The sequence below is a fragment of the Salvelinus alpinus genome, chromosome 10, assembly GCF_045679555.1.
Source record: "Salvelinus alpinus chromosome 10, SLU_Salpinus.1, whole genome shotgun sequence".
Taxonomy (NCBI): Eukaryota; Metazoa; Chordata; class Actinopteri; order Salmoniformes; family Salmonidae; genus Salvelinus; species Salvelinus alpinus.
This window is the reverse complement of record NC_092095.1, coordinates 69,797,093-69,809,080: the sequence shown is the minus strand read 5'-3', so window position 1 is coordinate 69,809,080 and position 11,988 is coordinate 69,797,093. Positions and strand designations below refer to the sequence as shown.

Here is an 11,988-nt window from a genome sequence, read left to right as displayed (position 1 = left end):
AGGGATTCTGGCACCACTGGTAAAAATATCATCTGTCTCTACTGTCCTCTCAATTCTAAACATTCAAACGACAGAAGAGAATCTATTTGCATTCAAAAATGCATTTGTGTCTTATGGCTGTTGGTAAGACTTAGTCACTGCAAGTGCATACAAGTTTCTCTTGACAAAGTGTAGAGTCAAAGTTGCAAAAAGGTTCCTCTTGTGAGAGAAACAAAATAACAGGGCATGTACCGACAAGATAAGAGGGCGGGCAGAGAATGCTACCTGCAAAATATCGACGTTCTGATTGGCAGATGACAACGTCACTCGTGTTGAAGTCGTCTTCGCAGCCAGGAAAGCACTTAGCACAAGTTTTGGTACCCAGCTTAGTGAGCGTTCTACCTGGCCAAGGTCTTGTCCGCGGTCCCTAGCCCATAAAAAACAACGCCGGTAACCGGCGAGGTCGTAACTGTTACTGATCGATTATGGCCTCGCAGAAAGGGATGTTTGCTGTCGTTTTACTTTGTCTCGGTGAGTTTACTGATCTTATATAATTTCATAAACGTCTCTATGTTATACAACAAGAGCCACACCCATGTGTTTTTTTAGGGGGAAATGTCTCACCTTAATAGACATGTATATGGTATCGGTGTGGCGTCGCCTCACGTGTTCAGCTCATCTTGTTTTGTACAAATTGGTAGAATAGGATGCACTTACGCATGTCAAAAAGCAGAAAGTAAAAGAATGTAATACATTTTGTAATTACTGCCTGGCGTCCAGAGAGAAGAAACCGTGAGCAACAATTTAAAAAACCTTGAGTCTGTTGATGCACCTGTGCATTAATCTAAGTAACATAATAAAACAATCGCCATCAAAATCCATCCATTTAAACTAGAGATATCAGTTTTCTTGCAATGAACGACCACTATGGAAAGGGGAGACTCACTAACACGATGGTGTTCTCTGTTTTGGACTATTTATTTTACCTTTATTTAACTAGGCAAGTCAGTTAAGATCACATTATTATTTACAATGACGACCTACCCCGGCCAAACCCTCCCCAAACCTGGACAACGCTGGACCAATTGTGCGCAGCCCTATTGGACTCCCCATCACAGCCGGTTGTGATACAGCCCGGGATCGAACCCGGGTCTGTAGTGATGCCTCTAGCACTGCGATGCAGTGCCTTAGACCGCCCGGACTAGTCTCAAGATAACCCATACAAACCAATGGAGGTAGTTTTGCTCCAACAAATATATTAACAAAAAAAATCTACAATATGGAAATATTGCTTTCTTATCTCCTAGGTATAGGACAGACACTTCAAAACCTTATTCCTTTATGATTTATTTTTTGACTGTCTTTTTTTGCCATTTATGAATGCTATTCAATGCGTTTCTATGGGCTATAGTAGTAAAGGCCAAATTCAATATTTTATCAAATATATGTATTTTATTTTAGGGGTCCTAAAATTCTAAATCCAATAGCTAAATGATCCATGGTATGACCATATTAAAACAATTCCATATGTTAACTTAGTACCCTAACCCTAGTAACTAACCCTAACCACTTGGTGTTAATGCCTAACCTTAACAATTTGGAGTTAATTCCTGAAGTTAACCTTAAATTCAGAGTTAATGCCTAAACTTAACCTTAAACACTTAGAAATGTGACATTTGAGAAAGATGGATGAAGCTCTAATTCTGATGTGAGAGTTGTTAGTTAGAGAGTGCTGGATGACACAGGCAGGAGAGGTGCCCAACCCTAAACACTTTGCATACCCACTGGAGGACAACAGGGGCCTATAAGCGTCCATACGTATCAATGTGAAAACAAATGCTTTTTATTTTTCAAGTCATGTAAATCTTGCTATAATATTTATATAATAGTGTATGTCGGTGTGGTTAGAATGTCTACCCTGAGATTGGGAGTTTGATATCTGGCTGAGTCGTCCCAAAGACTGTAATGGGAGCATTGGGGTGATTGGGGGTAAGGCCCTGCGATAGGCAAGTGTCCTGTCCAAGGGGTGTACTTGTACGTCAAGCTGCCTCATGGAAACAGTTCTGTCTTGCACAAGCCAAGGTTCTGTGCAAGGCTTCTCACTCCCTTACTGTAAGTGGGTGTAACCCGTCCTTTAGTTTCTAAAGCCCTGTCATAATGGAGGACAACACAATAAGACTCTCAGTGCTATGACATTACCTGTGTGGGTTTATATTGCTGCAGTTTGAGGCTTTCCTCTGTACTCCAGCACACCTTTATCTAAGATGACTGCTAAACCTAGATTCCATAATTCCATTCATCCACATACCCTGGCTGCAATTCAAGTGCAATGTCTCACCTACTTCACTGTTATAGATTTAATGTGTACTATCTCATAAACCTTACGCCCATGTGTTTTAAATACTCTAGCAAAGTTTAAATGCGCCCACCAGAAGGCAATGCTATTCAACGTAATTCCTGCCCTAGAGTGGAAATGCTTGTCTAAGTTCCACCTCTGAAGAATGACGCAGGCTATTTATACGTATTTGCGAATGGGGTAAAGAAGGTTGTGGTGAAACAAATGGGGAACTGAGAGCTGTCAGTGTAGCTAGCATGCTAACCTTATCTAGCTAGCTAATATTATGTTGCTGTATTATTTAAAAAATAAATACTACACCGTATTCAAAGAGATTAACAGCTGGCTAGCCTGGTTCTGGAGCTGGATATGTCAAAAGCATTTAGGGAAAACTTCACCACACATTGAAGCCAGTATCTTTGACTTCGTTATCTGTTGTTCTCTCCAAAGTGTTGGCATCTTACATAAGAGACATGAGGCACCTTGTGTTGGCATCTTACATAAGAGACATGAGGGTTTCTACATTGTAATGAACATGGTGCAACTTTGTGTTGGCAGGCTTCGGCTGCAGTACAGCAAAGTCAAGTCGGCCCGTGCTTATGGTTCTGCAGGGGAAGTGATGTGCATCATGAAGTCATTGTAGCCCGTCTCAAATGACATGTAATGACAAAATGGATAAACTTGTTTCTTTAATTATCTTTTACTAGTGCATGTTCAATGTAGCAATAAGGTACGAGGAGGTGTGTTATATGCCCAACTCTACGTTGTTTTGTGCCTGGACACAGCCCTTAGCCGTGGTATATTGGCCATATACCACACACCCCCAAGATGCCTTATTGCTATTATACACTGGTTACAGTACCAACGTAATTAATTAGAGAAGTAAAAATACATGTTTCAGCATTCAGGGCTGGAACCATCCACTTTATAATATAGGATAGACGCTTGTGGTTTCTAGCTGCACCAATCAGAGTAGTGAAGCGTGTAGTCGTGAAGCAGCACTTTAGTGGTCAAAACCATTCATGCAATTATACCCTTTATAAAATGGTCAGTTTCTATCTCTCTCTCGCTATAATATATACTATTTTATTACTGAACATTTTCTGGAAAAAAACTAGTTCCCCCCCTGTTTTAATTTGCTCCATGGCTCAGGTGGCCAAGTGTCTGCTGGTTGGCTCCGCTCAGTCGCCACTCGCCAAGAGGAAGAACTTTACAGGAGTTTCTGATTAAAATACAATGCATGCTGGGGGGTGGTAACATTGAAATAAAACCCAGCACTGAAAATAAATGTAAACTGAAAAGTTTTAGCACGTCGTGTCCTATGGGGAAACACAGGGCTGACATGGAAAATATCCAAAGTCCCCACTTCGGATTTCCCACTTCAAGCCCAAATTATATCATATTTTGAATAAAACAATGACTTGTTGAATTGTTGTGCAACATCATGGGCATCGTCTTTCAGTTGAGAAAAATAATTCCGCTCTTGTGGTACTTCAAGGTTTCCTCTCCTTCAAGTTGGTGGCAGCTCATTTTCCGTTAGTTTTAGTGTTACAAAGCACTTCATTTTAAGTGTTCACCTCCTACAGCTCTATACGTCAGTGTCTGTAAAACCTGTCTTCCTGTTTTCTTCCTGTCTGTCCTCCTGTTTGTCTCTCTCTGTCCCAGTCGTGTCCATGACTCTAGCTTTACAGGTGTCCATCCCTGAGCCGTCCTATGAGTTCGCCAGGGGAGACAACATCACTTTACCATGCAGCTTCAAACCCAAGAACCCAATCAACAATCTGGTCATCATATCCTGGTTGGCTGAAGCAGACAAACCCGGAGAGCCAGAGGTAATAAACCGACCAGAACCCCCTCTGATCAGCCCTGACTTACATTCAGTGGGTTTAAACTATTGATTCCCTTGATAAAGATGAGCAATAATTGGGACATTTTTATACTACAGTTGCGCAGAGAAAGTGATTTGATTTAACAAGTAATTCATTTTTTTTCTCATGAAGTTAGGGGTCAAAATTGACACCCCTAAAGATTGTTATAAATATAGTAGTAAAACGTGTTTTTGGGTCCCGTATTCCGTACGAACATAATGACTACATCTAGTTTGTTGGATGCATTTGCAGTTAGTTTTTCAGATTATTTTGTGCCCAATCGAAATTAATGGTAAATAATGTATCGTGTCATTTTGGAGTCACTTTTATTGTAAAATAAGAATAGAAAATGTTTCTGAACACATCTACATTAATGTGGATGCTTCCATGATTTATGCATGAATCGTGAATAATGATGGTTGAGAAAGTTAGAGGATCAAAGATCATACCCCCAAGACATACTAAACTCTCACCATTACCAATAACAGGGGAGGTTAGCATTGGTGTTTACATGTTGTTGTTGACATTGTTTCCAGGAGTCCATCCTTACCTCCTACTCTACTGGTGAACTGGACATCAGTGACAGGTATGAAGGAAGAGCTTCCCTGGAGCAGGACATAGCTAAAGGAGTAGCCAACCTGAAGCTCTCCTCCATCGGTCTCCAGGACAACCGACTATTCGAGTGTCGGGTCTCCATCCCCAAGGATGACAAGGGTCAGCTGGCTGACACCACCCGTCTGGTGGTCCTGGGTAAAAAAAACAAAGACTCCCGTAGAATATCACATAATAAACCGTAGAATTTAGCTTCATTCCTCTTTATTCCTTAATAAACCTTAGAAATCCGTAAAGTGTCGATGATTACTGTTTAACTTAACATTGCAAAATATTGTGTCCACAGTGGCTCCCTCTGTGCCTATCTGTAAGATCGATGGGAGGGCAGAGTACTTCCAGAACATCAGTCTCACCTGTCTGTCTGAAGAGGGCTCTCCTCTTCCTACCTACAAGTGGCAGGGCTACGACGTCAAAAACATGCCCAGAGCACCTGCACCCAGGACAACGGACAGTATGTAGTGTCTGTGTGTGCTTGTTAATCTTCAGTTGATATGACCTTGACTCCTGACCTAACAGGTTGTCTCCGCCTCTTCCAGAGGATGGTGTCCTGTCTCTCTTCAACCTCACCATGGAATCCTCAGGATACTACGTCTGTACCTCCACTAATAAGATCCGCAGTGCCAAATGCAACCTGACGCTGTCCGTCATGCCACGTGAGTGCACAACACGAGACTGTGTTAGCCTGCTGAGCTAAAGCTTAGGCATTGTCTCTGGGAGCTAACACAAATGTTCAGATCTGAGGCAATGTAACCATCACATGAGGATGGTCCTGTAACAGGATACACACAGACACATTTTATCAATAGACATTCCTCTCTTCCTCTCCTCTCATGCTCTTCCTCTCATGTTCTTCCTCTCCTCTCATGCTCCTCCTCTCATGTTCTTCCTCTCCTCTCATGCTCCTCCTCTCATGCTCCTCCTCTCCTCTCATGCTCCTCCTCTCCTCTCATGCTCCTCCTCTCCTCTCATGCTCCTCCTCTCATGCTCTTCCTCTCATGCTCCTCCTCTCATGCTCTTCCTCCTCTCATGCTCTTCCTCCTCTCATGCTCCTCCTTTCCTCTCATGCTCCTCCTTTCCTCTCATGCTCCTCCTTTCCTCTCATGCTCCTCCTCTCCTCTCATGCTCCTCCTCTCCTCTCATGCTCCTCCTCTCCTCTCATGCTCTTCCTCTCATGCTCTTCCTCTCATGCTCCTCCTCTCATGCTCTTCCTCCTCTCATGCTCTTCCTCCTCTCATGCTCCTCCTTTCCTCTCATGCTCCTCCTCTCCTCTCATGCTCCTCCTCGATGCTCCTCCACGCCGCTCCGCTGCTCCGCCTCACATCTCCTCTTCTCTCCTCCTCTTCACTCCTCCCCTTCACTTCTCCTCTCCTCCTCTTCACTTCTCGCCGCCTCCTCGCCTTGCCTCCTCTTCGCCTCGCTTTTTCTCGCCTCGCTTCTCCTCTCCACTTCACATATCCTCTCATGCTCACCTCTCCTCTTCTTCTCACCAACTCAACTCACCTCTCCTCTTCTCCTTCTCACCTCTCTTCCTCACCTCACCTCTTTTCCTCACCTCTTCACCTCTCATCTCTCTCCTGTAGCGTCTATGACCTTGGGTTCAACAGCAGGTATCATTGGAGGCGTTGTGGTTGGTGTTCTGGTGCTGCTCATCATCCTCATCTACTGCTGCTGCTGCAGAAAGAAGAAGGACAAAGCAGAGGAGTACGCTATGGGGTATGTATGGTCTGACACACACACACACACACACCATGAGAGCTGAGATGGTGAGAACAGACAATGTGCTGAGTCTCCTGTCCACTGATATGTCCTCAGGGTTCCAGAGGGGGAGGAGTTCCACGACGACAAACCCGTGGTGAACGGCGAGGTTCGCCAGACGCGCAGCAAGGAGGGCGAAGATGAAGACCACCCACCAAGGATTGTGGACCGTCGCGACCAGTACAAGGAACGCAGTGAGAAGGACTACGATGACCGCCGCAGCGACTACGATGACCGCCGCAGCGACTACGATGACCGCCGCAGCGACTACGATGACCGCCGCAGCGACTACGGTGACCGCCGCGAGTGCTATGATGACCGCAGGAACCAGGACGACCGCTACTCTGACCGGTACGATCGTGATCGTGTTTACGATGAACGCAGCGACGGCGGACGGTACAGTGATCGTTATGATGAGCCCTACGATGAGCGTGACAGACCTCCCGGTGTACCGGCCAATAAACCTGCTATGCCTTCTAAAAATAGAATAGATTAGAACCACTTAATGTTTCCCGCAACTTGTTTTTGGAGTGTTTCAAAATATAATATATAAAATATAATATAAATAAATATTATAAACATAGTAGCTGCTGTAGGTCAGGCTTCACAAAGGGCCTAGCTACTAGGCTGAACTTGGTTCCATAAATAACAGGACGACAGTAACAAAGTAAAAGCCTATAGATCAGGGATCATCAAACAGATTCAGTCGCCGGATGGTGTTTCTCCTTTAGCAGAAGTTCAGGGGCCCGGAACATAATTATAAATCATTTGTAGACGGCAAATTGACTGCAAGAAGCCGAAACGGATGTAATATTTGACAAATATATAATCATTTAGAACCTTGCTTACATTTTGTATACCATCACATATATATCGCTCTTATGTGAGGGAATACTTGAACAGATTTCCAAAATTAAAATCACTTGGAGCTGATTTCCTGGTGTTTGTACAGTCTTATGTTCAACAACAGCAATTCTACAAAAAAAAAATATATATAATAATTTTTTGGTTCATAAATCTTGGGGGGCCAAATAAAAGGGTCTGTCAGTTGGGGAACCCTGCTAGAGACCATGCCGACTAGAGGAGGAGCGGCATTGTATCACTGTTATCTATGTAAAGGCCTTCTATGTGGAGTACAGCCTATGATTGAAGGAAGGGCAGCCTCAATTCAGTTCAGTAGTCAGGAAGCGAATTGGAATGCTGATTCAAGATTTGAAAAGAGGATTTTTCAAATATTTTTTATTCTTGAATCTGAATTTAAATTTGCTTTCTGTTACAAGCTGCCATTGCCTGAATAAGACTGTGTATGAATTTTCAGTGCAGCTTATTGGATAATGCATTTTTCCTCCTGCCTTGTCTACTGTTGGTGTGACAGAAGAGCTTTTCACGTCCGTCTCAGGTCTTGGCTGTTCGAGAACCACACGCCTTTTGGTGACGGTTAATTCGTTTTTATCAACTGTAGATTGCTAATACCCTCTAATATGAAACGCTGGGGCTACATTTAATATCGATGCTAATGCCTTCTCATAAATTAATAAAGTTAACCTTTTTAATAGTTGTTTTCATTACTTAGAAGTACTGTGTTTTATACATCTATTTAGCGTCATGATGCTTGTTAATACAGTGTTTCAGCTGTGAGCAGTGTAGTGCCAGGTGTCTCAGGTGAGTCTTCATTAACATATTCAAACCATGACTTGTTTTTGGAGTGAGTGAGTCAATCAGGCCTTTTGAAAGAGAACCTAGAGCCCCATTTTTAAGAACAGAGAAACTAGTTTCCCTCTGTGGCATGTGCCTGTCGTTTCACTTCCTCATTATAGCCTGAGGCCAGACAACAGACTCACTAAACTAGAAGGGGTTTTATTGGGTTCAGACCTATTAAATGGGTCTGTCTGAGTGAGGAGTTTTTATCTAAGGAAGAGAAGATAATCTTGCCTTTAATCTTTGCCAAAAATGTCTAACCTTTGTTTTGTTTTTATTCATTTGAAATGTACAGGGACAATTTAACTAGTTAAAACATCAAATGTTTGAAGTTTTGGTTAGATGTGATGGTACAATTATAAACTGTAAATAAAATGTATCATGTTTCTAATCTGTGTACAAATGTTTTCATTGTGATTACAGTGAATTTACATTAAAGCCAAATGTATCTATTAAGCGGCCACAATGTGTGTGGTTTCAGTGCAGTCTCTCTCCTCTCTGGAAAAATGAATGTACAGAACTTAAAGAAACGACAGAGGGCAGCAATGCCACTTGACTAATTTGTCTTTGTTGTGGGACTGTTCACTATTGCCTAGTTTCGATTAGCCTACTGTGGTACCGTTGATTCGTTTATGAAAGTGGTGGAACGAATTACTCATTGTTGAATTCCCAATGTGTTTATCACTATGCGTTCAACCATGTAAAAGCACAACAACATTTCAATGGAAAAAACTGTCTGGTGTTTGGTCTAGTTGTCATCTACATGTGTTATCACTGTGCTTTCAACCAGTTTAAAAGCACAACAAAGTTCAAATGGGAATACAATGTTATATCTATTTATACAATTTAATTTGTTATCACTGCGCTTCATCTAATAACACAACCGCATGACCTGGATTACAGTTGAGATGACATCAAAAGCACATAATGCAAGTGATCAATGCTGTCTGAGATTCTGCACAGATTATTATAGCAGTTGTAAAGATCTCTCCAAACATCTCCTGTGTCGTTTGCATGCATCTTGAACACGTGTTGGTATTCCGCCTACAATCAGGCTAAGGGCTTGTCCAGTCCCTAGCCTATGAAAGAAATACTCTGGGTACTGGATTACATTTAAACAAAGTTGATTCAACCAGTTTGTGTCCAGTGGGCTGCCTTTATTCTCCATTCCCTGTCTTTCCCCCATCGTCTAAGAGGCATTGTTAAATGAAAATATAATATTCAATTGATTTCTAATAAAACACAATTTTATATCCACCCTACTAAGATACTAGGTGTCGTTCTTGAATTTAGGTGTTTGGAAAAATGTAGCTGTATTTTTGTGTTTTTATTTAAATGTATTTGGGTACATCTATTCTAAATCAACTAATGGTAGCTTAATGTCTTTTCATAGTTTTTACCAGTATGATGACATTGTTCCACCAGTAGGGGCAGCAACACCAATGATGTAAACAACAATGAGACATTGGCCACAAATGCTGAAATCTATAGTCATCAATCCTTTAAAAAAGTATTTACTGAAGTGATATTAGTGAAATGATTAGTCATTAAGCTCACAATGTTACTTAGTGTTATTCAAATTGACCAACACCAAGTAACGCTGGATTCAGACACAACACATGATCAATGGAATCCTCAAATCTATGACATAATAAAAGGACGTGTTTAGCTCATCTGTTCATTAATATATACCCCTCCCCCGACAATAGACTCCTCCCCCGATACCAGACTCCTCCCCCGATAGCAGACTCCTCCCCCGATAATATAGACCCCTCCCCCGATAACAGACTCCTCCCCCGATAATATAGACTCCTCTCCCGATAACAGACTCCTCCCCCGATAATATGACCCCTTCCCGATAACAGACTCCTCCCCCGATAACAATAACAGACTCCTCCCCCGATAATATAGACCCCTTCCCGATACCAGACTCCTCCCCCGATAACAATAACAGACTCCTCCCCCGATAATATAGACCCCTTCCCGATACCAGACTCCTCCCCGGATAATATAGACCCCTTCCCGATACCAGACTCCTCCCCGGATAATATAGACTCCTCCCCCGATAACAGACTCCTCCCCCGATAACAGACTCCTCCCCTGATAACAGTTTTCCACCGGAGCTCAAGGTCCTTGTATATCTTTGTAATCAGTGATTTTCAAGGCGCTAACAGCAATGACATAAAATTGAGGGACACACATTATACTAGTAATAATATAATTTGTTTTTATTGATGTAGGCAATATATGACATCATTTTGTTTCAATGTCTAGCATTCAAAATGATAGATAGATATCTCTAAATCGCCAAAACATGTCACTGCACCGCTACACATCACCAGTAGGACAAGCCAACCTGCAGTAGTTTCTACAATGCATACAAAAATATGTTTTGTAGTATAAATGACTTATATATGTTTTCTTATTAAATAACAGTAAAAAACGAAAAATGTATTACTTGTCATGTTTTTCTCATTTTAAAGTGCTTTTACATGATGCTAAAGTCAAGGATCAGAATTTATCACCCAATTCAAGAATGACCCATATAGACACAGTCCCATTGGCCACAACATGTAAAGATGCTTGAGTCACTTTTAAATGAACGCCCCCCCTTGTCCTCAAAAGGACCAAACCGCGCATGCACCACCCATTTCTCAAACGGTATAGTCCCGTTATACTCGGTCAGAGCCAGGACCTGTACAATCCCGTTATACTCGGTTAGAGCCAGGACCTGTACCTGTACAAGAGCGTTACAATCCCGTTATACTCCGGAAGAGCCAGGACCTGTACAATCCCGTTATACTCGGTTAGAGCTAGGAGCGTTACAATCCCGTTATACACGGGTAGAGCTAGGAGCGTTACAATCCCGTTATACTCGGGTAGAGCGAGGCGCTCCGAATAGGGGTTTGAGGAATGAGGCGGAAAAGGCGAGGAGAACATGTACACAGGATTTCTCTAAACGCAAATGCTTTGATATGGAAGATGTGTTTGCTGCTGAGATGGTGGATTCCTGTACTATTTCTGACAGGTAGGTGATGAAGATGTATATAACTTTTACTGACTAACTAGCCAACCTAGCAGTGTAACAGGTTAAGCAACTTTATTATGTTGAGTTTTCTCCTCACCTCTTTTACTTTTAAGATGTTTGTGTTCTCGTCTCGAACCTGATTTCCAACAGAAAAAAAATCCGGTTGATGTTTTTTTCCGTGTTTTTTGAACAGCAACTTTTTTTTCAGGATTTACAAAAGGAAAACATTTCAGGAAAGAACGATACATTGTAGCCTTCAAAGAAAAAAACGTAATTTACTTTCAAGTTACAGTCACGTAGCCCTATAGTACAAGACTTGTGTAGCCCGTAAACGACACAAAGTGACGGATTTGGAATGTAGACTATCCTGCCGTTTGATTTCAACATCACGAGGGATAGAAGCGTGAGCTTTGTTGTGTGACTTGGTGCAGCGCAATGAAGGTAGCACTGGTCTGGCGGCTGTAGACAGTCTTCTTGTTTGTTCCATGGTACTCAACCAAGTGTGAATAATGTGAAGGGAAGTTTATAGGTCACGGATTAGGAAGGGCTGACTTCAATCAGTGTACAATATCGTACATTGGAGTTGTAATATCCATTAATGAATTAATAAAATAATTACAGGTACGTTTGAAAAAATGGTGTATTACAGATAGGGAATAATATTTTGCAATCGTTTAGTTTTTAGAAAGTATAAACCTATAGATTCTATCCCT

The 11,988-nt window shown here is 42.1% G+C and overlaps 1 protein-coding gene across 1 annotated transcript; it reads left to right on the top strand.

Annotated features, from left to right (window-relative positions):
- Positions 1-266: 266 nt before the first annotated feature.
- Positions 267-8,638, top strand: LOC139532765 (cell surface A33 antigen-like). The gene is made up of 7 exons (XM_071330779.1): positions 267-510; positions 3,980-4,146; positions 4,719-4,932; positions 5,081-5,245; positions 5,331-5,447; positions 6,375-6,507; positions 6,607-8,638. Exons 1-7 carry the CDS (start codon positions 465-467, stop codon positions 7,043-7,045), a joined length of 1,281 nt encoding a protein of 426 aa, XP_071186880.1. The 5' UTR covers positions 267-464; the 3' UTR covers positions 7,046-8,638.
- The last annotated feature ends 3,350 nt before the right edge of the window (positions 8,639-11,988 follow it).

What these genes read in the sequence shown, in the direction of transcription:
- LOC139532765 (XM_071330779.1), top strand. Translation starts at nt 465, where the DNA reads ATGGCCTCGCAGAAAGGGATGTTTGCTGTCGTTTTACTTTGTCTCG. An exon ending in TGCACCCAGGACAACGGACA is followed by an intron (nt 5,246 to 5,330) that starts GTATGTAGTGTC and finishes CGCCTCTTCCAG; the next exon opens with AGGATGGTGTCCTGTCTCTC. An exon ending in GACGCTGTCCGTCATGCCAC is followed by an intron (nt 5,448 to 6,374) that starts GTGAGTGCACAA and finishes TCTCTCCTGTAG; the next exon opens with CGTCTATGACCTTGGGTTCA.